Source organism: Gymnoscopelus braueri (genome assembly GCF_963280865.1).
Source record: "Gymnoscopelus braueri genome assembly, chromosome: 8".
Taxonomy (NCBI): Eukaryota; Metazoa; Chordata; class Actinopteri; order Myctophiformes; family Myctophidae; genus Gymnoscopelus; species Gymnoscopelus braueri.
Genome location: NC_137609.1, coordinates 3,780,859 through 3,808,621, shown reverse-complemented (window position 1 = coordinate 3,808,621; position 27,763 = coordinate 3,780,859). Strand labels below are relative to the sequence as shown.

The 27,763-nt window shown below is 40.5% G+C and overlaps 2 protein-coding genes across 2 annotated transcripts; one reads left to right on the top strand and one right to left on the bottom strand.

The window, feature by feature from the left end:
- Window positions 1-4,629: 4,629 nt before the first annotated feature.
- znf346 (zinc finger protein 346) lies at window positions 4,630-23,550 on the bottom strand. The gene is made up of 8 exons (XM_080434566.1): window positions 23,365-23,550; window positions 18,224-18,327; window positions 16,709-16,804; window positions 12,831-12,935; window positions 12,692-12,755; window positions 9,719-9,952; window positions 7,972-8,062; window positions 4,630-6,366 (listed from the first exon to the last, which is right to left on the bottom strand). The coding sequence occupies exons 1-8, from the start codon at window positions 23,426-23,428 to the stop codon at window positions 6,165-6,167; spliced, it is 960 nt and encodes a 319-aa protein (XP_080290692.1). The 5' UTR covers window positions 23,429-23,550; the 3' UTR covers window positions 4,630-6,164.
- Window positions 23,551-23,775: 225 nt separating this feature from the next.
- Window positions 23,776-27,713, top strand: alg10 (ALG10 alpha-1,2-mannosyltransferase). The gene has a single exon (XM_080434565.1). It carries the CDS (start codon window positions 24,080-24,082, stop codon window positions 25,526-25,528), a length of 1,449 nt encoding a protein of 482 aa, XP_080290691.1. The 5' UTR covers window positions 23,776-24,079; the 3' UTR covers window positions 25,529-27,713.
- Window positions 27,714-27,763: the final 50 nt, after the last annotated feature.

Genomic DNA, 27,763 nt, shown 5'->3' with positions numbered 1-27,763 from the left:
CAAAGAGGTCGCAGGGCAGTGTTCAGAGACCTTGTGAACTTTGTTGAGAGAAGTAAAAATGGCCTCTGATCCAATTTTTGGTAATATTCAAGATTTGCAACCTACTAGCTCCATTAAGAACCCTCACTCCGCTATACAGCGCTATACTGTCGAGGTCTCCCAGAATCGGTGGAACAGCCGCAAAGGCTCTGCTGTTTACCCTTTTATCTACATCGTATCCAAAAACTAATGATAGATTCCAGAGTGCACGGATGTTTAAGGTTTGGTTGGGGACAAAATATTTTAGGTCGGAGACGAAACTACCCGTTTAAATCGCTTATTTAGTCAGCCTGTGGCCATGTTTCCCATTGTAGCCAAACCGGGAGCAGTACTGGCACCGGACGTAGGGGGGTTTTCCGGGTTGAATATAGTGATTTAACCTTTTAACAAAAGAACGTTTTGTTTTGACCAAAGAATATCACTTACTCTACCTTTAAGTAAGAGTTATGTTCATAAAACTAAATGATACAACATTTACCTTTACTTAACTGTCACTGATGTTCCATGTTTACATCTGTACTGAAAATCTGATGAACAAACCAGGCTGTGCAACTGAACTTTAACCCTTAACAGATTAAAACAAACTAAACTAAACTAAACATCTAGTTAACAGATTAAAACAAATGAACTAAACTAAACATAGTTAACAGATTAAAACAAACTAAACTAAACATCTAGTTAACAGATTAAAACAAACTAAACTAAACTAAACATCTAGTTAACAGATTAAAACAAACTAAACTAAACATATAGTTAACAGATTAAAACAAACTAAACTAAACATCTAGTTAAAAGATTAAAACAAAACTAAACTGAACTAAACATCTAGTTACTGATTAAAACAAACTAAACTAAACATCTAGTCAAAAGATTAAAACAAACTAAATTAAACTAAACATCTAGTTAACAGATGAAAACAAACTAAACATCTAGTTAACAGATGAAAACAATCTTTCAATCTAAACTAAACATCTAGTTAACAGATTAAAACAAACTAAACTAAACTAAACATCTAGTTAACAGATTTAAACAAACTAAACTAAACAACACCTAGTTAACAGATTAAAACAAAGACACAAATGGACACATTATGTTAATTATTAATGAATCTATTTGCATACAGCCAGCAGCTCTACAGTATAACCAGACAGACTCGTTAAGTTAATTCATTAATTATAAAACCACATCAACGACAAACCAGAGAAAAAAAAACAAAAAAAACAATAACAATCCAAATAGAAACGGACACAAAAAGTAAAAAGAAACAAGTGTAATAATCAATCACCGTTATGCTGAAACAGAAATAAATTCTATCATCCAGAGAAATAAACCATATTCATTCAACATGAAGATACAGTGTAGTCATAGCAACCGAAATACACCTGCATGTCCAAAACATTTTACCGTGATATTCTGGGATGTTTATAATTCATTGTTTGATATAGTCTCTGTCGGGTGGAAACCTCATATGTCCAAAACAGTTACTTTTCAGGATTCAAATTCAAAAACAGCAAAAGTAGCAGATCTACAAGCTCAAAACACGTAACTGCACTTTTGGAGCTTGTGGATCTGCTACTTCTGCATGATGCTGTAGTATAATCAAGTAGGGCGTTAATTTAGGAAAAAACACAAAAAGTTAAAATATGGAGATAATAGGTTTCTGCCCGACAGCGACAATATTCATACTTCATTGTTTGATATTCATAATTAATTGATATTCAAAACAGGTCTTTATCACGTTGAATCCTACAATTTAAAACCCTCAAATACATACGTTATATAAATACATATTCATTTGAGGTCCTTGAGATGCCATTTGAAAATAGCCGATCTACAAGTTCACGCGACGCGTTGAGAGCTTGTAGATCTGCTATTTTGAGAACCACTGCCGTGGAGGGAAAATGATGAGGTGACACCTCAGCACTCAGGGTTAAAGTTGTATTTTTTTTTTGTTTAATCGAATTTTGTACAAACCAGGAGATCAAAGGTGACATTTAGAAGGTTCTAGTTGGTTGATTAAAACATGAAAACAAATGGTTATCAAACAAAATCAGTATAAAGTTTACACAACTATAACTTGACATCTTCACTTCCTGAAATATCTTTCAATACCAAAACTAACATTTACTTATTTTTTCTAGCATTAGTTTTCTCTTTCCGTTTCTTAAATATTGTTTATTTATTTATGATGTTTTCAAAGTTCTCTGAAAGGGCTGAAGAGAGTTTCCTGTATAGAAAAACAAACATAGAAGTCATATTTACATAAGCACACAGGGGGGCTGCTGGGAAATGGAGTCCTTTGAAAGACGCCTGCATGATACAATGATGTGATGAATTGTGGGTGATATGGTTTTTATGACACTTGAACTGTAATGTTTTGATGTTTTAATTTACAGTAATTAATCAATTAATCATTAATTAATCAATACTGAGTACGGACTCCCAGGCTGTTGACATGCACCTTTAATCGTCTTCTATAGAAATTAAAATGTTCAGAATGTCTTCATCTTATACAGACATTCAAATTTGTGTCTTCTTGTGTGTCACATATTTACAACATAAAGATGCTGCTTGTTGTGTGAAGAAAATGTTGAAAGATCTAAAGATTGTAGATTTTCATGAAGTCAAATACACACAAATAAATGTTTGCTAGTCTCCCAGAAATGTCGTTTCTCATCATGTTCAAATGCTGCCATCTAAAGCCTAATTTATGCTTTGTGGCGTCAAAAATAGCAGACCTACAAGCCCACAACGTGGTGAAAATAGCAGACCTACAAGCCCACAATGTGGTGAGAATAGCAGACCTACAAGCCCACAATGTGGTGAGATTAGCAGACCTACAAGCCCACATTGTGGTGAAAATAGCAGACCTACAAGCCCACAATGTGGTGAGAATAGCAGACCTACAAGCCCACAACGCATGTCGGAGCTGCTATTTTTGACACACGACAGCGTCCAGCGACAAAGTCTGACAAAATGGGCTTAACCGTCTAGTGCGTACAACGGTATTAAAATACATATTTTAAAATATATTTTCATGAACAGATAGTTAGACTAGCATTTGAAGATGGTGGAAAAGTTGTCTTGACTAGATATTTATAAAACCATAATTTATATACAAACCTCCACTAATTAGCATGTTTGCATATTCATAATATTCCAGGATATGAATTCATCTACAAAACTGTAGATCTATAGACCTATATGACTGTAGACTTGATGTGATGAGTAATTTACAGATCTACAGATACATGTCTGTGTAAATAAAGAGACTCCACAGCCATTTAAAATAACATGAAATTACTTTTGTTTTCCTTTCAAACAAACAAACAATTCAATCACACATGATGTCACATGATCCAACAATGATGCCATATGATTCTAAGATGATGTCATATGCTCTAACGATGATGTCACATGATCTACGATGGGAGTCATAATAATGATCTACAAGCTCACGCTGCATCGCATCGACACGTGACCCAGTCTTCCCAAGCCCCGCCCCCTCCTCAGGGCTTAAAGTAGTAGTAAAAAAAACAAGTTATTTTAGGGTGAACTACTCCTTCAAGTGTGACGTCATTTTGACTTCCTGTTGCGTTCCAACCTTACTGAGGCGCTTGTTGATAAAAAGGCCATTTAAATAGTCTAAGCAGCTCCAATGGAACCCTCTCTGTCTTCTTGTTAGTTATTAGCTTGTAGCTCGTAGATATTATGATCCACAGATGTCGCCATGCACAACTTAGCATTACTAGCTTGGAAATTCTTTTGGGAAAACGCGGAAACAAAGGACGGCGCTTAGTGCCGCGTGACTGGGAAGTCAAAATCACCCGACAAACACTTTGGCTCTGAACACCACCAGGGATGCAGGGCTTGGGAATACAGGGTCGCCATCGACGCGTTCTTATCAAGGTTATTGTAGTTCACTAAAACAGACAGGATAACTGTCCAAAAATCGGATCGATTCATTTCAATTCGTTATATGGGAATGGACGGCCGGCTTTAGGACACGCCTTTACCACACCCACTGTATGGCTCCGCCCACACAGACTGACCAGTAGAGGGCGATCTCTGAGTCTGGCAACAACATTACACTCAAACCCATCAAAGAACAAACATTTTAGTTAACGGAAATACAATTGAGGCTTCGCAAAAAACAAAAAATCTTAAGTCCTCTTTGTCAAGATTTTGTGGCTCTGGTTTAGAACGTCACATACTACGCTTTTAAGAGGCATCTTAAATCCGCTAAATGTCTAATTATATAAATTGTATGAATCGTTTGTTACACAAGAATTTTTCTGAACATCTTTTAATCTCGTGTCTGACATACCTCACAACAATAAACAAAGTTAAAATACTAGAACAAATACAAAATAAAGTCAAACTAACTATTTTCACATAAATAAAAACCGAACCAACAGTCCTACTTTTACAAAATGGATTCAAAACTAATGAAAGATTCAGAACTATAAAAACCTTGCCTGTGAGCTTGTAGATCAGTTGTTTTGGACGAGTGACACCGTTGTACTACACAGTATAAATGACCAAAATACAGCTCAATGATTGGTTGGTTCACCATTAATTACAATGTAGTTTAAGAAAACAAAAACTTTGTTTTTTAATAAATTCCTATCTTAAGGACATATGATACTTTCAACATGAGAAAATGAAAAAAAAAACTGAGGGAAACTTTAGAATTATAACTTTCTCAGGAATTATTACCTGTTTATACGTGTGTGTGTGTGTGTGTTGAGAGACATCTAAGCCAGAGTTATACACATTTCACGGCTTATGTACACGTATATTTTTATGTATAGATTTCCCAGTGTATGGGGAAATGTGTCAAAATAAATGAATTATCACACGGACACCCAGTAGGGGTAGTAGTTCAGTAACATCACCTTTAAGTGTGTGTGTGTGTGTGTGTGTGTGTGTGTGTGTGTGTGTGTGTGTGTGTGTGTGTGTGTGTGTGTGTGTGTGTGTGTGTGTGTGTGTGTGTGTGTATGTATGTGTGTGTGTATGTATGTGTGTGTGTGTGTGTACAGTGACATTAAAGGAGACCAACACTCTAGGTTGATTTTGTAGTTAGTTTTCCACGGCAGATTAAAAACATGGCAGACTAGTAAGCAACACAGCTGCACCAAACACATTAATAATGATTTCATTGGTGTGGCCAGAGCCAAGGCCCAATGTGCAAGCATGATACAGTATTGATACACCTCAAATCGAACACACCCATTATTAATTTGATTAGCTGCAGCTGTGTTGCTTACACTGTGTTGCAGTACAGTGGTTCCAGAACTTTTGACCAACTTTTCACAAATTTGACGTTTGCCCAGGACCCAAACTAGTGAAAATACCAGATCTACAAGCTCGCTTGTAGATCAGCTACTTTCACTACTTCTTCAAAATGCGTTTGTAATTTCTGAAATTTCTTTGATTAACCCATTTTGGGAGGGAACCCTTATTTGTAACTAAACCTTTTAAGACGGGAATCCCTTTTTTGGGTTGTTGTTGCTATGTACAGTATATAGCAACATACATTATTTGTAATGTTTGAATAAATATTTGAAGTTTTTCAGAAAACTTAGGTCAGGATCAGGCGTTTTTAGAATCGGCCTCAGGTCTAAATGGGTTAAAAAAAATGTTTTGAAATAATTAAAAACGAAATGTAAGAAAACTAAAAACTAAAGGAATATTTACCTGTGACCCATAAAAACTGTCTGCGACCCACAAATGGATCCCGACCCACTGTTTGGGAAACGGTGCTATAGTACACAGTGATGGCAGCCTGCCATGTTTTTATACTGCTGTAGTTTTTCACCGGAAGTGGAAAAACAAAATCAGCCTAGGGTGTTGTTGTGCCCCTTTAATGTGTTTTTCCACCGCATCATCCAGCTTAGATCCGCTCAGCAACAGCCTGCTTTTTTTCATTTTTTTCCCCATTTCCGTCCACTCCCGAGCTGAGCGGATCGACTTCTGGTGGAAGTGCAGTGGAAAAACAACAAGTCGGTTGGTTGGATGGAGTGGTGTCTTGTGTCTTCTAAAGGGGGAAGAAGCTAAAGGTGTTTTGCATCATTCAGTGTCCCATCCGTTGTTGCAGCCAGGCCTCCTGCCTGCCATCCATCTCAGGTGTACAGGTACTCCTCTGAGTACTGGTTGATTCCCTCTGCCGTGTACGGAGCGTCTCCCGCAGGGTACTGGTTCTCGCCGGCATCCTGCTGGGAATCCCCTGTGGCCTCTGTGTCCCCGGTGAACTGGGATTCCCCAGGATCCTCGCTTTGAAATTGGTTGTTATCGTCTGCGGGGGCCATGCTGCTCTTCTTAATTCTGAAGAAAAGGATTAAAGATGTTATTAATGTGATGTGACGATTAATAGATTAATTAATAACTTTACTCCAGTGGTGGAAAAAGTACTCTGATATTTTAAGTAAAAGTAGCAATAACACAATATAAAAACACTCAAGCTTGTAGATCTGCTAGTAGATCTGCAAAAAAAAAATTAAATCGTGAAAATGTGTGCAAATCTTTGAATGTATTTATTCTTTTAAAGCAAATATTTTTGACTCAAATCTTTGCTTCTGGGAGTCCCTGGAACAACACATTTTGAGATGGGGGTCCGCGGCCAAATAATTTTTTTAGGGGTCCTTGACATGACAAAGTTTAAGCACCACTGATACAGTTGCTCAATATTCTGATTTGAACTCATGTAATTAGAAGATAAAATGTTTTCCTGATGTTCTCTACCGTCTTCAGTGTGAACACTAAGAATCCCCCCACTGTACAATGAGACTATTATTTAATAAGCCTAAATGTAACTTCTACAGTGTGCTGTACCAGTAGGCTACTAAACCCATTACCATGGTAATGTGAAATATTGATATGGATGTATAATTAGTCATAATGATTTCCCCTGCAGTAACCTAGGCTTCAGACAGCCCATCAGTACAACGTCCATTTATGTAAGATACCAAACAACTGTACAGTTCATAACTACCTGTTCCAGGCCAGGCTTATGCGTCACAAAACATGAACATCTAGAAGAATGTGCTCCTCGGAGCTCAGGTCTCCGCCAGGGCAGGAAGCTTATTGTGGGCCAGCAATGTTTCATGGCAATCGGACGCTGCGTTTATGATTTGAGGCATTTTGTTCAAAACGGGCCACTCCTTCAAACCTTGGAGCCAATCTTAGCCAATCAGGATGGAATATGAAAAATCGGACGGATCCGTCTTGATCACATGACTATAGAGATACTGTGTACCAATTGGCGTGATTGTTTAGACAAAATCTGTAGGAGTAATATAAAAAAACATTGTTGAGGTTCTGCTCTGGCATCCAGGGAGTGTGCAGTTTCACGCCGATCAGACTAACAGTGCCGGCGATTAGTAGCCTGACACTCTTTAGACACTTTAGTTTCACTCCATTATTCAGACTGAAAGCCCTCTCAGTGCAGCCGTTTTCTGAGATGGGGGCGTGGCCAAAGTGGCTCGCTTTAGCGAAATTCTTTTGGGTGAACTACTCCTTTAAGCTCACACGCGCCGCGGATGCAAGGCGCTGTGAGCTTGTAGTAGTAGGCATGCAAACAGACCAGGGGTGAAAAGGGTGACAAGACCGGGCGCGTACGCATCAAAAGTTTTTGGACGAAACACCACAGTGTATACAGTTGGCCAGTATTATTCAGATATTTACTCATTGACTCATACATGTTAATAGAACATTTTATTTCCCTGATGCTCTAAAAAAATATATTGAAGGCCCAAATAGTGTGTTTTTTTTCTTTTTTACATACAGGAATCGTTAATAGGGAATCGTTAAGGAACCGGAAGTCGGATTAGATCGTCATATCAGTTACATTGATAATAACCAAACTTAATACATATATAAGTTACATTGACAATAATACAGAGGTAAGTGTAGACAGGTATTGGTACTTACTGGTTCTTGTGTTTGGCTCCACTGATGTGTGCTTGGTATTGTTCCACCGAGTTCAGCTCTATGTTGCATACAGTGCAGGGATACCCTTTAACTGCGCGTGCACACACACACACACACACACACACACACACACACACACACACACACACACACACACACACACACACACACACACACACACACACACACACACACACACACACACACACACACACACACACACACACACACACAGTACACACTTAGTACACATGGTGCAGTGATAACCTTTAACTGTCGAACACACAACACAGTTCATTATGATGCTTCAATACAGATGCCAGTTACTGCTTTTTGTGTGACCCCTAATGGACTTTTTTTGCTCTGAGACCTGATATCTTACAGAACCAAACCCAACTTTTGGGTGTTATATGGACCTGACAAACCTAATCATTAAAATCACTGGCAATAATGCAGGTCTACCAGTAGATGGCAGGGATGCTCAATAATGTAATTTAGCAGCTACAGCAGCCTACAGTTAACTGACAATGATAATAATCCTAATAATAATCCTGTCTCTATAGAACCAACTCTTGGCATGCAACCAACGCAATTAAACAAGCACTAACAGGGTCAGATACTCCAGTCTCAGACTGCTGCCATTAGAGGGTTACATTTATTGATCGATTGAATACTTTATTAGTCAGAAATGTTAAAACATTTAGGCTAAAAGGATAACACAAAAAAAGTCCCGGGGACTTGCTTCCACTGTGGTGTTATGTATTCAATGTATCAACGTAGCATCGAATATAACACATTATTACATGTCATCAACAAATACAAACAACTGTACAAATGTACAAAGGAGAAAAAAAGAACCACGTCATTTTAAGATTTCTTTGGCTATTCAAAAATAGCAGATATACAAGCTCATAACGCGGCTATAGTGCCGCGCTATGAGCTTGTAGCTCACATTTGTGCAAATATGTTGGGGGGGGGGGGGCTCCCTGGAACTTAATATTTTGAAATTCAAATCTAACTCCCCTTTGTGGTCTTCTGATAGATGTTTTTAAGGCCAGTTTTGAAAGAAACCAGTTTCTTCATTAGAGATGCACGGATGGGCTTTTTCGTCAACCTAATATGTGTGTCGTGTACACGTTCATCATCCATCCGTCATCCAAATGAATGATATCATCCTATTTATAGACCCGCACCGACCAAATAATCCAAAGTCAAATAATTACATTTTTTTGTATTCAATGGCAGTCAAGCGTTGGATTTGAAATGACTTCTATAGACGTCAATGGCAGTCAATGTTTTAACTACATGATGGCAGACTGCTTATTTTAATTGACAACAATCCTTCAGACTGCAGACTGTGTGTGTAGGGCTACATACAGCTCTGAACGCAACGTTACTGTATGAAATAGCTATGTTGCGCATATCCAGTAGTCGCTGGTGCAAGACAAAAAAAAATAACAGTAAAGAGATATTCAACTGCCGATAACAACAGAACGGACGATTGCGGTTCAATGTTTTTATTCCGGTGGAAAGAGGAAAGACTCGTCTCCCCACGGAGACATTGTTTGTTTACATACGGGTTGAAAAAAATGAACGGCGAATCGCCAAAAAGACTGCCAGCGGTTACCGCTGGCAGTGGCGGATGAATTAATTAATTAATATCTGCCAGTGAATGTGTTAGGTCTAAGTACAGGAAGTATATGGCCCTAAATTAGAAGTGGGGCACCAGTTGGGGCAGTATAGTTACCTGTAGGGGCAGTAGAGGGTCCGTAGGTTTCCATCAGCTTCATCTTGGTCATGTGTTTCTTGTGTTTCTTCCCGGCGTAGTGCTGAGCAGCCATTAGAGGATTATTGAAGGACGCCTGGCAGATGGAACAGAACTTCTCTGACTCGCTGCCCCCCTCACTGCTCTCCATGGCAACCGGCGCTGGCTCCTCCTTCTTCTTAACCGGGCCAACCGGCTGCTCAGCTGTCTGGAAAACTGAGATTTATAATCATTTATTAATAATTTATTTATATTATAATATAATAATATATTATATTATATTATATTAAACCGAGATTATACATTTAATCAGGAGGCAAGCATCCGGGTTTTAAAATGAAGCCAATAAGGAAGTGCCAGATTCCCTGCAGTTCTCATTAATGGCCTAGCAGGTGTCACTATTTCCCCTCCTGCTGGCTGCAGAACAATTACCACGCCATTGATTACAATGGAGAATTGACAGGACTTTACACATGATTGTATTACCTTGGTTAACATTGTCATAAATATTTTAAGCTTTCAGTCGCTAGTTTAGTCTTCTTTCAATTATCGTGATATGCGTTTTTGTAAATAATGGTCCCATTAATTTTAAAATTCATGATAAAAATAGGGTATGCTTCTACTTCTAAAACCGAATACTAAAACACTTACTGTAATTGTATTATCATTATTATTTTTACTAGGACAGAACACCCGGTTGAGGACAAGTTTCGAAGTTTTTGGGGAATTATAGGAAGACTGTACTGCTTTTCTGTCACGTTATGAATGTGGAATATATGTTTTGCTTGTTAGCTGCAAAAAGCTGAGGCTACAAGAAGCTAGACAATAAAAGATGCATTCTCTGTAAACCATAGAGATGGTCGTGCATGAAAACCCCAGTAGATCAGCAGTTTATGAAAGACTCAGACCGCCAACAACTATGATGCCACGCTCAGAGTAACTTAGATCACCTTTCTTCCACAGGCTCGGTTTGAACTGCAGCAGATGGTCTTGACCATGTGAGCATGCCTATATGCAATGAGTGGCTGGCATGTGATTGTCTGATTGGATGAATTCATTCTTACTGGACCCACCCAAAGCAGCAATGTTTTTTTTTTTTATCTTTAACAAATAAAAACTTGTAATAGAAAACGTACATACATCATCAACACAATAACATAGCACAACCATTTTTGTTCAAGAAAGAGCAGAGAGGAGCAAAAGATAATTTTGTCCGGCACCCTTCTTACCTTGTCATATAACAATATACTGTAAGACACTGTTATAAACCCTATTTCTTTTTTACATAAATGTAAATCAATTATAATAAAACATACAAAATACATCATAAAGTAAACAATCATAGTCAATATAAAATCAACTGTACAACTGTCCATCATTTTGAATGAGTGACTGCTTATAGTAGCACTTGAACTGTATAATATTATTGCAAACTTTAATATTTTGATCAAGATCAATACAGAGTTAAGGCCTTTGCAGATAGGGTGCGATTTTCCGCATGGAAAAAATGGACAATATCATTTTTTAAAAGAACACATGGTTTTCTATGACCTCATGCACACCGGCTCCGAATTTGCCGTGCGGCAAGTAGCTGCGGCGATGCGTTTTTTTTTTCATTCGAACCCAATTCGATTCGTGCGTCTTTTTGCATGCGGTAAAACTGATTGACCAATAGCACCCCGTCTGCTAAGGCCTTTCTTCCACATAGGCCTTTCTTCCACATATACTCAGTGTTGTATGTAATTGGCTGTTTAAAGTATGTTTGTTTCTTAAATCATATAAATATATAGTGAGCAATGAAAAGTAGACGAAACAATGTGTAAATAAAGCGAGAACGTTGTGGCTAGTGTTGTAGTGACATGTGATATGTTGTTGTTGTGTTGATGTCACAGGGAAATTGGCATTCCAGGGAAATTGAAAAAGGAGCGCTCGTTTTTAGGCGCGGGGCTTCCGCGCAAGGCGGGGCTTTTCGAGACAGGGTTTTTTACGCGAGGAGGAGGAGGGGGATGGGCTTTGATGCGAGGCGGCGAGAGGAGGAGGAGGAGGAGGAGAAGGCGCGAGGCGGGGCTTTGATGCGAGGCGGACCTGGGCTTTTGTTGTTCCCCCCCACATAGCAACCAGGAAGCTACGCTAGGGGAACGCTCAAGACGCGTTCACACGCACACGTGATAATAGTTATTGTCCATGACGGAGGCGCGCCGGCTTAGCAGAGCTTGAGGCCGAGGAGGCGCGCCCGAGCGCGAGTGCCCGCGCCGACCGGCCGATGGTCTGCTAGTCGAATCAGCGCCGTCCGAATTGTAAACCGATAGTGAGAATAGATCTTTTCATGGGTTATTATCCACGTGTGCATGTGTGTCGTGGATAAACTAAAACAAACGTTAAAAGCCAGAACACAATCAAATTATCTTAACAGTCAGCAGTCATGCTTTAAATAAATCAAATTGAAAGCATGAGCTTGCGTCCGCACACGCGTGCGTGCGCTTGTGCATGCGTGCGTGCACACGCATGCACGTTCATGTCTATGCACGTCTATGCACATAGTGTGGCTTGCATTGCCCTCTAGTGTTGGTTCTACAGAATTGCCTTGGGGGGGGCGGTGAAAACGAGCGCTCCTTTTTCAATTTCCCTGGAATGCCAATTTCCCTGTAACATTGATACCGAAACAATGAATTGGCGTCAGGTACACAACCAGAAGGGCTGACTTTTCTCTAATGTAATATAGGATTTGCAAGCCAGCTGAAGCAGGCAATAACCAAACATTAAAGCATTTACATTTTCAGTACAATGTCTACGTACCGGCCAGTGTTGTCTTGTCAATTAAAAAGGGATGAAATTGATTGGGAATACTTTTGAATCGAGAATTGATTTTTAAAAATCGAATCGTAGGACCACAGAGGATTCACACCCCTAGAATCCAGTAACTTTCTGTTTGTGTGTGTGTTGTCTGTGTAGTACCTGGGTTTTGTACATGTTGAGGTCCTACAGTCTTCAGTCGGAGGTTCTTGGTGTGAACTTTGCCCTGGTAGTGAGACTCAGTGTTATTTTATGTATTCATTATTTATTGCCATTTATTTAATTGTTGTATTTTATTTACCTGGTAGTGAGACTCGGCCACCACTGGAGAGCTGAACGTCATGTTGCACACATGACACACCTTGTATTTATCTGTCTCTGCTAGGATCCCACTGGCTGGAAGGTCCTGAAAACAAACACACACACACACACACACACACACACACACACACACACACACACACACGCTTAATTTATTTGCGTTTACATTTAACAACAAATTCTCGAACACAAACAATAGTAGATGCACAAACTCAACAATAAGTGTTTCAGGATACAGATCACGGGTACAGGAAGCATCGTCTCCTCCATAATATATGGCGACTGACAATTATCACAGACACTGAACAGAATTTAGCTAATGCCTTAGCTCTCGGCTTGGGCATTGCTGCAATCTGCAGGCCTCTCACAACTAATTTATGGACATTACAGAGGCTTCCAAATATGAACACGAGCAGTTTTGTAACCAAGCTGTATAATAGCATCCTTAACCCATTCAATCCGGGAACGCATCTTTGTCATTTTAGTTTTCTTTGGGCTATTAAAAAATAGCAGATATACAAGCTCATAACGCGGCACAGAGTGCTGTGCTATGAGCTTGTAGATCTGCTATTTTTGAAAAATCTTGAAAATGTGAGCATGTCTTTGAATCTATATATTTTTTTCCCGGCCATTTGTAACTCAAATCTTTGCTTTTGGGGGTCCCTGGAACAAAATATTTTTAGATGGGGGTCCGCGGCCAAATTCATATAATTTAGAGTGGTCCTTGACATGAAAAAGTTTGAGAACCACTGTTAGGATTTAGAAGACATTTGTAGAATCCCCAGAAGCAAAGATTTGAGTTAAATGTTCACTTAAAAAAAATAATAATAATAATAATATTATATATATTATAATAATAATAATATTATATATATATATATATATATCAGGGGTCGCGCTAGGATTTTAATCTGCCGGTCCTAATGTCCGGAATGATTCAAATTTATCGGACATCTGATAAAAATACCGGTCATAATTATGTTTATGCATTCATTACAAGCAGATGCGTAAATACAGCCTAACACTTAGGCCTACAGCATTATATTCTGGATTGAGCTATTTGAACATGAACCATGATGAACGAGTAATACTAATATACACATTTTATATAGCAGCAGGGTCATCTGGCACAAATACATTAATTACCATTTGCGCATGCTGCGTCACTGCGTACGTAATGGTTTCTCAATAATCAATTGCGGACTTTGAACGCATTTTTTAATCAGCTGACAGCTGACCTGTTAGGGCAACACATGATAGACCACTACTCACTCACAGGAGGTTATACTGTATAGTATAGTAATAGGCAGTGGATGCCATAGTGCGTCTGGCTGAGACAGCCGTGGGAAAGTTGATGAGTTGTGAGAATCTTGTCGTCTCCTCATAGAGCTATTCAGTTCAAAGTGGTAACGTTTTAACGTGTCCCCCTCATAGAGTTAAAAATAGGTCCACCTTTATGATTAACGTCGTGTTTCACCTGGATGCCACAGTTGCAGTAGCCTATAGCTGTTGTGAAGAGTATTTACGCATCTGTGTTGGATGTTTCATCATGTTAAACTGCCTGCCTCCTGTGAATCGTTTTATTTTTTATTTTTGTTTAATTTCTTTTTATTTCGTTTTTTTTTTTGCCATCTTTACTCATAAGTGCCCTTGTAGTAGCCTAGTGTCTGTGACATGTTCTAACTCGTAATGATACAACTGTGTGACTGACTGTTAAATACACAACTTTATCTAATATAACCGGACCATGGTCTCTGTCAGACCAGAGTTAAAATATATTGCGACAACTACGCAGCAGCAACTCTCTTTTTTTCGGTTGTACCTTCACAATAAAGTGTCTCCCATTTACCTCCCAATAGAGCACATTTTACACTGGTTATTGTTAACAGGAAATAGGTGTAAGTTAAAAGCGTGTGACACACTCTTTCGTTCTCTCTCTCTCTCTCTCTCTCCCAGAAACACACACGCGCTGTTAAGCGAGAGCGAGAGAGAGAGAGAGAGCGAGCGAGCGAGAGAAAGAGAGAGAGAGAAAGAGAGAGAGAGCGCTTGCAAAGCAGAGGATTTTAAATGTGCCTGATTTGCGGTGAAAATTAAAGGAGCACTTCACCCCTGGAAGAAGTTTTCGGTCTTTTAATGAAGTTTAAGAGTCAATAAACAAGATCCTGGGTTTTTTTTGTGAGTAATCTGTGTTTTTAGATATCTAGTAATCTTCGCAATATTCGTGACGTTATTTGCATCATGAGAGATTGGTCTCATTCCTTTCCGCACTACATGTCTCGGCGTGTCTCAGTCAGACCATCTCAAAAGACAGCCCCAATGGGGTGTCCGTAACACTTTGTTCAACCTTCTTTCGCCACTCGGCCACTCCCATTAGCTGCGGCCAGCGGCCCTTGCAGAGTGAGGCATTACTTTACCTGAGTTATCTTCTGATAGTTGTACTTGAATGTTGACATGAAATAATAATCCTGTGTAGTGTTTCATAAGCGCAAGCTTGAAAAAAAAATACAGCGTGGAGTAGCAGCGCTGGTAAACAAACACCGTCACGAAAGGCTAGGATCATAATACCAAGGATGTGACAGTGATGTCAATACTATGCGACACGGAAGTGAAACTGCATGAAGATACTAAGATGTCCCAGTGATATGACATCACTAACGAATCCTTGGACATATATGTAACCAAATGAACGTTTGCGAGGACAGCCAGTGTTGCCAGATATTGTGAGAGAAATAAGCAGCCAGGTCTATGAAAACAAGCCCAAAAGAAAAATAACTATGCCAAGAGCACTTTACCTAGACATGGGATATTATATATTTGAAAATTGCTGATCTACAAGCTCACAACGCTTCGCAACCCATTGTGAGCTTGTAGATCTGCTATTTACAAAAAAATCTTGAGGGGGAAAAAGTCCAAAATGTGGATTTTTTTTTTTTTTTGCAAAATATTTTTATTTGCTTTTCAAAATGTGGAATATTTTTGACACATATTTGTTAGGGGCTCCCTGCCACAAATTATAATTTCAGATGGGGGTCTGTGGAAAAATACATGAACATGTTTGAGAACCACTGGTTTAAACAGCAATCAAAACATTTGGAAACAAGCCCAAATATCAACTACATTTTAGAAAGAAGCCGCTTATAATAAGCAGACATGGCGACACTGGCATGCTGTTTGAATGTTATTGTTGGAGATCACACCCACATGGAACCTCCCCTGCCACAAGGCACCAAAGCATTCTGGGAGTTGAAGTTATAGGCAGTGATACGCTGTGGTCCCCCTGTGGTCCCCCCTGTGGTCACCCCTGGAACTTCTTCCAGGGGTGAAGTGCTCCTTTAATGAACGTGTCAGGTCATTGTCAACCGGTCAGGATGTCCGGAGAGATTTATTTTTTCCGGTCTTTGTCATAAAAAATCTTTGTCATAAAAAAATCGGTCAAAACCGGCAATTATCGGACAAACGCGACCTCTGATATATATATATATATATCAATATATATATCACATTTTCAAGATTTAAAAAAAATTGTGATCTACAAGCTCATAGCGCGCCACTCGTGCCGCACTATGAGCTTGTAGATCTGCTATTTTTGAATAGCCAAAGAAATCTAAAAATTACACACAGATGCGTTCCTCATGGGTTAAGACAGACACACACACACACACGCAATTAAATTACTTACTTTTAATTACTTACATGTAAATTCGTTATTTAAATGTTACTTATATTACATGTAATTAAAAAATGTCCCCCTTTTTATTACCGAACGGGTACCCAGATTGTGTTGGAAGTGACCTGGGACTCTGGAACTGTACTTTATAAATACAAATACATGAATGACATTACTTGAATGTTACTTACATCATCTGCAGGTTTTAGTTTTTTCAACGTAGGTTCCTTCTCCTTCTCGTTTTGGATGCAAAGATAACGACGCACTTTGTTGGCATGCTTCTTACTCTGCATGGACACAAACACACAATACACAACAATTACTACACAATAGAGATGCGCGGATCGCGGTTTTAGCCACGGTTGCCGCAGTTAACCGCAGTTTGGGTGGATTCGGGTCAATCAAATATAATTATTAATTAATATCGGATAAACCGCGGGTGAAATATTGCGGTAAATAAATTAATGACATCTAATATATCTATCCATAAAATAGCTAAATCTCTGCGTGAGTGTGTAGAGCAGCCTCTGTGCGATGCGATCACAAAATGCATTGATTTAGCCTATGGAATGTCGGTGCGTCTTTTTTCTTTTTTTTAAACCGGTGCTGCTCTGCTGCGCTGAACATACAGACTCTGCGCAGCAGAGCAGCACTGATCGCATTGCACAACTAATACTAAAACTAACGGGAATACCAGAAAATAATAATATTTTGACATACGGGAAAAACGGTTGGTGCGGATGCAGATATTAAAATTGGATAATATAATTATTGCGGTTGGATAACGGGCGGATAATTAATTTGTACATGCGGATTCGGGTGACGTGAGAGGCCATCCGCGCATCTCTACTACACAACTACTGGAGCTGCACAATATGGACTAAATGTCATACCTCATTATTCATGCCAAATATCTCAATATCTATACAATATAAAATAAGACAGTGGGTTCACACTTGCTCAAATGAGCATGACATCACACCTAGCCGTTCTCAAATGAAACCACTCAATTAGACGGATTTTCAGCAAAACCGCGGCTATGCTAGCAGTTTGCATGGGAAGTTTGCATATGTAGCAGCTAAGTCTGGCATTAAAATGTTTTTAATTTCTATCGAATATCTTAATTATTATGAGGTTGACTGGGTTCAGTTTGGGGAAAGTTGTCTAGCGCACAGCCATCTCAATGTTGGGTCTGAGTAAACAGGGACGGTCACTGTCAGACCCCATGTATTTCCAGGATAACAGAGGTTATTTTGAGAGCGAAATGCCCCACAATATGAACACATTTAATATTGATGGTAAAGTAAATTACAGGTCAACTGTGCTCTTATTTTAAACTCCACCGACCGGAAGTCAAAGGTTTACTACATTCGTCTGACTTGACAAACTATGGCGGACGTGGTCGTGCTCGTCTCATGAACATCAATTTAACAGTAATTAGTTTCACCCATTCTAATATCATTATGACAACAACGACGTCACGTCAATGCAGTAAGCTAATAATTATTCTCATTTATTAATCCGACCGTCACCTGCCGAAAATACATGATCTACAAGCTCTCGTGCCACGATTGCTTGTAGATCGGCCATTTTTGACAATTCATAAGTGCACGTTGAACCATGGATGGCGAACCAGAAACACTGCATCCGTAGTGTCTATTGTGTGTGTGTGTGTGTGTGTGTGTGTGTGTGTGTGTGTGTAGTACCTGGTAGTGTGTGAGTTTCTGAGACTCTGAAATGAGGACGGCACTGCAGACCTTACACTGAGAGTCTGAAAACAGGTCACTGTGCTCTCTGATCATCTTATTCACTGGAGATAAAACACAATATAACATTATTAAACACAAAAAAAACAGGAACAAATTAAAACATTTTAAAACAATAAAAACATCAAAACATTTTTAAACACATAAAACATTATTAAACGTATTGAAACGTTATTACACACATTCAATCATTTTTAAACACATTAAACCTGACTCGACATTCACATTAAATAATAATAAAATAAAAATGACGCCTATCAACACATTTATGTGATGAATGTGCACTGGGTCTGAAAGTGTGGTCCAGGGACCCCCAGGGGTCCTTAAGGGGGTTCCAGGGGGTCCCCAGCTAATTAATTGATTGATAGCTAGCAACCAAATGGCCCTTACAGGTCTCTAACACTGAGAGTGTACAGCATTTCCCCTGTGGGATCAATAAAGGCCCATCTCTCAAACCAAATGGACCTGTAACACCAAGGAGTCTACAGTGGAGCTCGGGGTCCCACACAGACAGTCCTGGTATCAAATTATAACAAACTGGAGGTCCTTGAAATTACAAATACATAAATATGGCAAATAGAATGAAAAACCAATAAGCGATATGTTGTTGAATGAATGAAAAACCACCATGGAAACAAGTCCCCAGAACGTTTTTGCATTATCCTTTTAGCCTTAATGTCTGACTGTACCTCATGCTGTTATGTTTGACTAATAAAGTATTCAATCAATCAATAAGATATATGTTGAATGAATGAAAACCAGAATGGTTTACATTGCAAGCCGTTGTGAGCTTGTAGATCAGCTATTTTCATAATTTGTGCGTCTTTCTTGTTATTATTTGACGATTTGGCCAATGTTTGACCAGTTTTTTAAGTATGGTTTGTTGTTTACTTTTGATGCAGTAATGGACTTTTTTTCCATTCATTCTTTTCTTTTTAAGTATTAAAAGGGTCTTAAAAGTCCTTATATTGTCACTTGTCACTTCACTGTCATGTGGGGACCCCCCCCCCCCCCCAGATCCACAGGTTGAGAACCACTGCTCTCGGGTGGTTTTACAATGTAGACATTCAGAACACAATCCATCTATTCATCTGGCCAGGTTGCAGTTAATTTTTAAATGTATTCATTTGAACTATCCACAGTATCTGAAACCGTATGGTACCTTCCACTTCTACACATCAACTGAGACAATGTGCACAGATTTTTTGTGATGTTCCAAATGTATCTAATTTAATCAGTTGGCAAAAGAAATCCTTTAGGTTTAAAGCTCCCACACTTTTTTGACTTGAGAACTACTTTTAAAATGACCAGCTCAACAAGATCTACCAACCCTAAAACGTATTATCTCATTGCTGAAAATACTTACGAAAATGTACCTGAGGGGCTTTGGAATAGTGGTGCCGGCGTTCACACACATGGAATGGGAAATAGAGGGGAGAATTGGCAGGTTTTTTTTATATAATCTTGTAATGCTACTAAGGTTTGCGCCAAACACTCTTGAAAACAAAGTATTACATTGTGGGTTTTCCTACTATAGAAGCCGTGAAGTGAGCTGACCGGCCCTTCTTCATGTCAATCACTCAAGTCACCTTAATTTAAGTGGCAGATGCCAAAAATAGTTTTTAAATATTATATTTATATATTTTTTAGGGGCATGTCATGTGATCTACCTGCACAGCCTTTGCGAGCTACCTTTTGGGCACCCCTGTTCATATTCGGTCAATAACCTATTTCCATTTATTTAAAGCTGCACTGTCCTCTCACCTTGAGATTACATTTGGACTAAATCCTCATTATAACAGATCTATTAAGCAATGATCCATTTATGTGCTCTGTGCATGGCCGTTGTTGTATGTTTTGTTTTCTCTGTTTGGTTGATGTTGTTTGAACTGTCTGATAGTATGAATTCTGTATTTTGTCATCTGTGGACCCCCTTGAAAACGAGATGGTACATCTCAAGGGATTATTCCCAAGAAAATCATTTCAGACACAGACATTCTTATCCAGCGTGACTGACTGATGTCGGATCACAATAAGTAAACATGAACTCTAGTCCATTGATTCTCAAAGTGGGGTCCGGGGACCCCCAGGGGTCATTGGGGGGGGGGGGGGGGGGGGCAAAATGTGGCAAAATGTGTTAATACAGCGTCACAATCATTTCAACCACTTTAACCCTCTTTTTTTTACTTGGGCTATTCAAAAATAGCATATCTACAAGCTCACGAGCGCTACGAGCTTGTAGATCTGCTATTTTTGAAATATCGTCCAAATCTGTGCAAATCTTTTAGCGTGTATATCTTTTTTCAACTCAAATCTTTGCTTCTGGGGTGTCCCTGGAACAAAATATATTGAGATGGGGGTCCGCGGCCAAATACATATAATTTTGGGTGGTTCTTAACATGAAAAGGTATAAGGATAATTCCTTTTAACAGGTCGTTCATGAAAGTCCTTGCGGTCTTGTTTCCAATGAGAACCTGTGAGCAATTAGGGGTTAAGAGTCTTGCTCAGGGACAAATTTCATTTAATCGACACATATGCTGGCCTGGCCTGGAATCGAACCTGGGGCAACCAGGGCCTCTGGCTCCCTAGGCAGGCTCACTAACCACTCAGCTATGGCCGCCCCATTATGGTATGAGAACCACTGCTGTAGTCAACAAACTACCAGGTCCATAATCATATAAGTAGAGTGCAGAGAACAATGTAGCGCCTCGAAGAAACTATAGGATACCAGGTAAACAATGAACCCTAGAATCTGTCTAAATAACATTCTGTACTTTTGAAACTAAGATTATACCAGGTAAACAATTAACCTAGCATCTCTCTAGACAACATGCTATCTAAATAACATTCCGTACATTTGAAACTATTAGGATAACAGGTAAACAATGAACCCAGCAAGGACACAGGAGGTGGGGGGTGCATACTCAGTTCCATTTAGGGATGAAGAAAAAACAGGGTCCCCACACATTTTTAGCAATGAATTTCCAAAACTTTTCCAAAACTTTTCCAGAATATTTAGCCCAATTTCCAGGCCTATAAAACAATCATTCAGCGCAATAATGTGTCTCTTACTCCTATGTACAATGCCCAAAGATAGGCAGTGTAGCAAAAATAAAGCATAGAATATAAAATAGTACAATTTCATTCAACATTTCGTGCAAAATTAGGGCATAGTGACCCTGCGAGCGAAAATAGGAGGGGTGGACGACGTCGTTGCACGGTTCGTTGTCACTCGCGGTAGGTCAGGACGGTCTCATAAAAAAATGTATTTTAATGAGATTTCATCGCCCGCTCGCTTCGCGTCACGTCGCATCACGTCGCATCGCTGGCAGTGCGGATGGGGTGTTACACAGAAAAACTACTTATGTTACATATTTTGTGTAATGTTATACATGTTTATGAAAATGTTTTGTATAAAAAAAAATCAATAGCCAAAAACAATGCATAGCCAAATATTTTTCCAGGACCCTTGATAAATTCCAGGACCTTTGATCAATTCCAAACCTTTTCCAGTACCGGATTTTTTTAATTTTAATTTCAAAATATTTCCAGGAATTTCATGACCGTGGGGACCCTGAAAAAAGAAAAAGAAAAAATCTCCGACAACTACACTTCATGGAGTCAATTTTATGTACCGAATTAACCGAATTGAAGTAACAAACCCTCCCAAAAAAGTAACAAACCGAGCGCGTGCATGTGTCCCCTTCGGTTCGAAAATGCCCTCTTTGTCCATGGAACCTAGCATCTAAATAACATTCTGAACATGAACAAGTGGTTCTACAGTATGTGGTTCAAACAGCTTCTATCGATTTTAGCAGTGGGTTCACCAACAAACAGACCCATCAACACCACTACAACAAACAAACACACTGGTAATACTGGCTGGTTGAACTGGGTTTTTGCTGTGTGCTCTTACTGGGTGTAATGATTCAACTGGGTTTTGTGAACATCTGTGAGCATCTACCAGTTGTAATGGTTCAACTGGGTTTTTACTGTGAGCTTCTACTGGGTTGCATTGTGCAGCAGAATCAACTTGTTGGTTCTACTGGTTTTATTGGGTGGTTCTGCGGTTTAAAAAAAAATCATACTCAGTTTTACTGGGTGGCTGTACCGGTGTTAACTGGGTTCTACCGGGTCTCATTATACAGTAATTATGGTTTAGTTCTAGTTGTTTTGTTGGCTGGTTCTGCTGCTTTCTATGAGTCTCTCTATGAATTGAGTACAAAGGACCCCAATGGAAACAAGCCATGGTGCTTTCTTGGGTTTAAAATCCTCTTCGCAGACCTTGTGTTGAACTGTGCTTTTCTGTGCTTATTTTTTTTTCAAACGGCTAATAAAGTATTCAATCAATCAATCTTTACCACTTAAAACACAGCATCGGTATTGTGGGGAAAGATTTCGCTGAAAATAAGATCGACAAGCTTATCAACTTGTCGATCTGCTATTTTCAGCTAAAGCTTTCTCCACAACAACCGAAAACGTGAAAGACACTAGTATCGAGCCCTGAGGGACTCCAGTTATGGGGTGCAAGTAACAGCATCGGTATTGTGGGGAAAGCTTTCACGGAAAATAAAAGATCTACAAACTTCCCTTGTCGATCTTTTATTTTTTGATAAAGCTTTCCCCTAGGATAACAGAAAACGGAAAATACACTAGCACTGAGCCCTGAGGGACTCCGGCTATGGGGTGTATAAGTAACTGGGTCACATTGTGCGGCAGGGCAGCAGCAACGTGCTGCTATAGCCGCTCCGGTAACACTTTAACTTCTGTGTACCTTTTAATGGTTGTACTGGGGTTGGTTCTGTTGGGTTCTTTTAACTGGGTTCCATTGTGCAGACACACAACCAAATCAAACCAACGTGCCGGTCCGCTCGACCTTGGAAAGCTTTTCAGCAACGACGAGAATCCATTCTTTTCAACGTGTTAGCCTAAAGCTAATGCTAACGCAGCGCCGCACAGACAACCCGCGCGTTTCATTCAACGTTCGATGCGTTTTTTCCCCCGCTTATAAACACTGAGCGCGTGTGACGTTAATTGAATGGTTAGTAGCTGTAATGAATTAAAACGTCTCTTTCTCTCACCCTCGGCGATGCCAGAAGGCAGAACGGGGAAATCTTCCAGATTCGGCATCGCGACGTCCGCCATGTTGATGCTGAGAGGGCTCGAGCGCTGCAAGGATGGCTGTGCATGCGCAGAAAGCCTCGGTCACGTGTGGTACAACCCCCACCACAACACGCCGTTTTGGGTCCGACTCACTCTGCTAGGTTTGCACGTCCGGTGTGGACCGGATACGGAAACGGTCTCCACATTTGATTGTGGTCTGCTTGGGAATAACCGGATACAGTAGGTGGAGCTTTAAACCGGATGTGAGTGCTGAATTGTGGATGGGAACGAGGCTTTTTCACTTCGTCCGGACGACGGTGTCGCGCGCCCGAAAATACAGCAGATATACAAGCTCACAACGCGTCGTGGACGCGACGCGTTTTGAGCTTGTAGATCTGCTGTATTTTCGGGCGTGCGACGCGAAGGCAAAAGAGGATTGGACGCGGTGATGTCACAAACAGACGTATACGTGAACGACGTCACGACGTACTATAAAGAGTCACTTCCGCAATATGGATTAAACAACAGAGGAGATGAAGCGACCGTTCCGCTGCTTTGTGGACCAAACGGCTGCGCGAATTATTACTATAAAAATACATGTTATTACTAAAAGATAAAAAAATATATGATTATTCATCACTAAAAGATAAAAGTTGACATTGTACATTTTTGTTTAGCGCTTCAGAAACAAACATGGAGAAATACGAAGGCTACATGTTCAGCGCTCTGTGCAGCAGCAACCTGTTGGTTTCCTGTTTGTTGTTTTCCACGGTGACGCGGGAGCAGAGAGAGCCGTACATGGACGAGATCTTCCACGTGCCGCAAGCCCAGAGATACTGCGACGGGCGCTTCTCCGAGTGGGACCCCATGATCACCACACTGCCCGGGCTGTACCTGGCCTCCGTGGGCGTGATCCGTCCCGTCGTCTGGTTGGCCGACCTGACCGGAGGTGTGGTCTGTTCCACCGCCATGCTGCGCTTCGTCAACCTGCTGTTCAACGTCGGGAACCTTTACCTACTGTACCTGCTGCTCTGCAAGCTCCACCCGCCCCACCACGACAAGACCACCAGCTCCGCCTCCCGCCGCGTCCTCTCCGCCCTGGCGCTGTCCACCTTCCCCGTCCTCTACTTCTTCAACTTCCTGTATTACACGGACGCAGGGTCGACGTTCTTCATCCTGTTCACGTACCTGATGACGTTGTACGGCTGCCACAAAGCCTCGGCGCTGCTCGCCGGCTGTTCCGTGCTCTTCCGACAGACCAATGTGGTGTGGGTGGTGTTCTGCGCCGGCACGCTGCTGGCTGCCAAGATGGACGACGCCTGGAGGACGGAGCATGCCAAGAAGAGGGACGACAGGTCGCCGTCGTCCGGCCCCTCCCAGGTCCCCCTGTCTGTGGGCGGGGCTAGGCGAGTACTGCGCTTCGCGCTGGGCTTCCTTACCTCGACCAATCACGTCAAGGCCCTACTCCTGGAGGCGTGGCCGTACGCGGTGGTCGGGGCAGGGTTTGTGGCGTTCGTGTTGCTTAATGGTAGCATCGTGGTCGGCGACCGGGAGAAGCACGAGGCGAGCTTCAACGCTCCGCAGATCTTCTACTTCCTGAGTTTTACATTGTTCTTCTCATTTCCTGTGACGCTGTGCTACCGCCGTGCGCTGCGCTTCCTGCACGCCCTTAGGACACACCCCCTCTTCTTCCTGACGCTGGGCTTCCTCTTCCTCCTCCTGGTGTGGAAGTTCACGTACGTTCACGAGTACCTGCTCGCCGACAACCGCCACTACACCTTCTACGTGTGGAACAGAGTTTTCCAGAGACACGCGCTGGCGCGCTACGCCCTGGTGCCCGCCTACGTCTACGCCGCCTGGCATTTCCTCGACGTACTGGGCTCCTCCCAGCGCTCGCTCTTCTGGATCCTGGCGTTTCTGACGTGCGTGGTGACGGCCACAGTGCCCCAGAAGCTGTTGGAGTTCCGCTACTTCATCGTTCCGTACCTCATGTACCGACTGCACATGCCCATGCCGACAATGCCCAGAATCCTCCTGGAGATGGCGCTGTACACGGCCGTTAATGCCGCCACGCTCTACATCTTCCTCAATAAGACCTTCTACTGGCCCGACAATACCGCCACCCAGAGGTTCATGTGGTGAACTAGTCTAATAGAACAATACTGCCACCTAGAAGTTCATATGGTGAACTACAATCTAATAAGACTGAGGCGTCATTTCAGGGGAAAAAAACTAAAGGGTGGAAAAGGAAAGAGAACACTACTTCAGCCCTGTTTAAAAACTAGCAGATCTATAAATGTACAAGAAACACAGCGAATGATTCACTTTGTTTTTGCTATTTTTGAAAATTAAAAACAAAAAATGTGAACGTTTTTTATAAATTGTTCACCGATGTGCTCCAAACAGGGATGCCACTTTCAACCTGGTGTGGAATAAACTCGCGTTTATAACGTGCGTCACATGACACATGTAGTCGGACGAGTGGATTGAGATGTGCCGACCTAAAATCACATTAAAGGGATAGATCACCCCCAAATTTACTTTTTCTATCATGGAGACTTGAATTCATGGATATTTTTTAGTTTTTGTCGCATCCCTAAGCCAATAATTTGATGACCGGCAGTGGTTCCGGTAGGAGACACAAAGAGTCTCCTTTGTGTCTCCTACCGGAACCGCTGCCTACCGGTTCGCTGGGCATCAAATTATTGGCTTAGGACTGCGACAAAAACATAAACATATCCATGAATTCAAGTCTCCATGGGGTGAGTAATCGATAGAAAAAAAGTCATTTTGGGGTGAACTATCCCTTTAAACAATCAAAGGTGGAGAAAGTGTCCAATAGTTATAAGTCATTACTTTAACCACTTAAACACCATATGGTTGACCGGAGTCCCTTAGGGCTCTATACTAGTGTATTTTCTGTTGTCTGTTATTGTGGGGAAAATAGCAGATCGACAAGCTCACAACGTTGTGAGCTTGTCGATTTGCTATTTTCTGCGAAAGCTTTCCCCACAATACGGATACAGTCTTATATGGTTAATAAGACTTTGTTCCTTTGTTGTTGTGTGAAAATGTGTTCACCTGAAGTATGAGTACAATAAATACATATTGAGCCATAATACTGTAAAGCATTCTAAGGGAACTTAGAATTTATACTGTTTGGTATATTTGTATAATTACTGAAGAAAAACATTTACAACCATCTTTCCCTAGAAAGGAGACAAGTGTGTGGTTCAATTGAACTGAATGGGGTTGATAATGATTTTCTTTGCTTCTGTGTCGTTGATGATAAAGTTCAAACCCACAAAGCTTTATGTGTATTTGGCTGGATTCAAAGCCTGAGTATAAATGTAACCCTGACAGTTCTAAGATAATAACAAATTAATAAAAAAATTGCATTGGTTCTCAGGGGTTTTCATTGGTGCACTGGTCCAGCGGAATGTATGTTATTTATTTACGTTTACAAATGCAAGGTGTAAATGTGTCAGGGCGGCACCGAGTGCCGTGCTGTGAGCTTGTAGATCTGATATTTTTTTTTATTATGAAAATGTGTGCAAATCTTAAATATATATATATTTTAAACCTAACATTTTTAGCTTCTGGGGATTCTACAAATGTCTTCTAAATCCTAAAGGTTTTTTGAAAAACGTATCGCTATAATATCAGTGGTTCTCAAACCTTTTCATGTCAAGGACCCCCAAAATGATACGTATTTGGCTGCGGACCCCCATCTCAAAATATGTTGTTCCAGGGACCCCCCCAGAAGCAAAGATTTCAGTTAAAATGTTCGCTTTATAAATGTATATATTCAAAGATTTGCAACAAAAACAAATCACGATTTAAAAAAGAAATGCTGATAGCGCGGCACTCGGTGCTCGCTATGAGATTGTATATTTGCTCTTTTTGAATAGCCCAAAGAAATCAAAGTAATTACACAGATGCGTTCCCGGTCTTAATGGGTTAAAAAAAATAAGATCTTGATCCAGACACTTTATGCCAAACCGTTTATTGTTTTATTGTCTTCTTTGCCTAAAGTCTCATTTAATTTGGATTTAATTTGAATATGTTGTAATGTCGCATCTTGGTAAATGCAATGTGTTGTGAATATCCTTTTTAATTATCAGCGTTTACATGTTTGTGTTATTGTGTAGAATGTGTAGTACATTATTAAGCAGCGTGTCCCTTTTTGTTATTGTGTTGTTTTTTATTGTGTTACATATTGTGTTTGACATGAAGGACACACACATTAATGTTTTGTTTATCATATCTTCTTCATATTTTCCTGATGTTTGGTGAACATTAAAAGGACTGATCATGTGACATCTTCCACCAGCAGTGGTGGAAAGTAACCAATTACATTTACTGAAGTACTGTACG

Bases quoted from the DNA above. Each gene is read 5' to 3' on its own strand.
- znf346 (XM_080434566.1), bottom strand. From the start codon at position 23,428: ATGGCGGACGTCGCGATGCCGAATCTGGAAGATTTCCCCGTTCTGCCT. The intron at 16,805-18,223 runs GTACTACACACA...GTGTCCATGCAG, and splicing joins AGAAACTCACACACTACCAG to AGTAAGAAGCATGCCAACAA. The intron at 12,936-16,708 runs GTAAGTAACATT...GTTTGTTTTCAG, and splicing joins AACTAAAACCTGCAGATGAT to GACCTTCCAGCCAGTGGGAT.
- alg10 (XM_080434565.1), top strand. From the start codon at position 24,080: ATGGAGAAATACGAAGGCTACATGTTCAGCGCTCTGTGCAGCAGCAAC.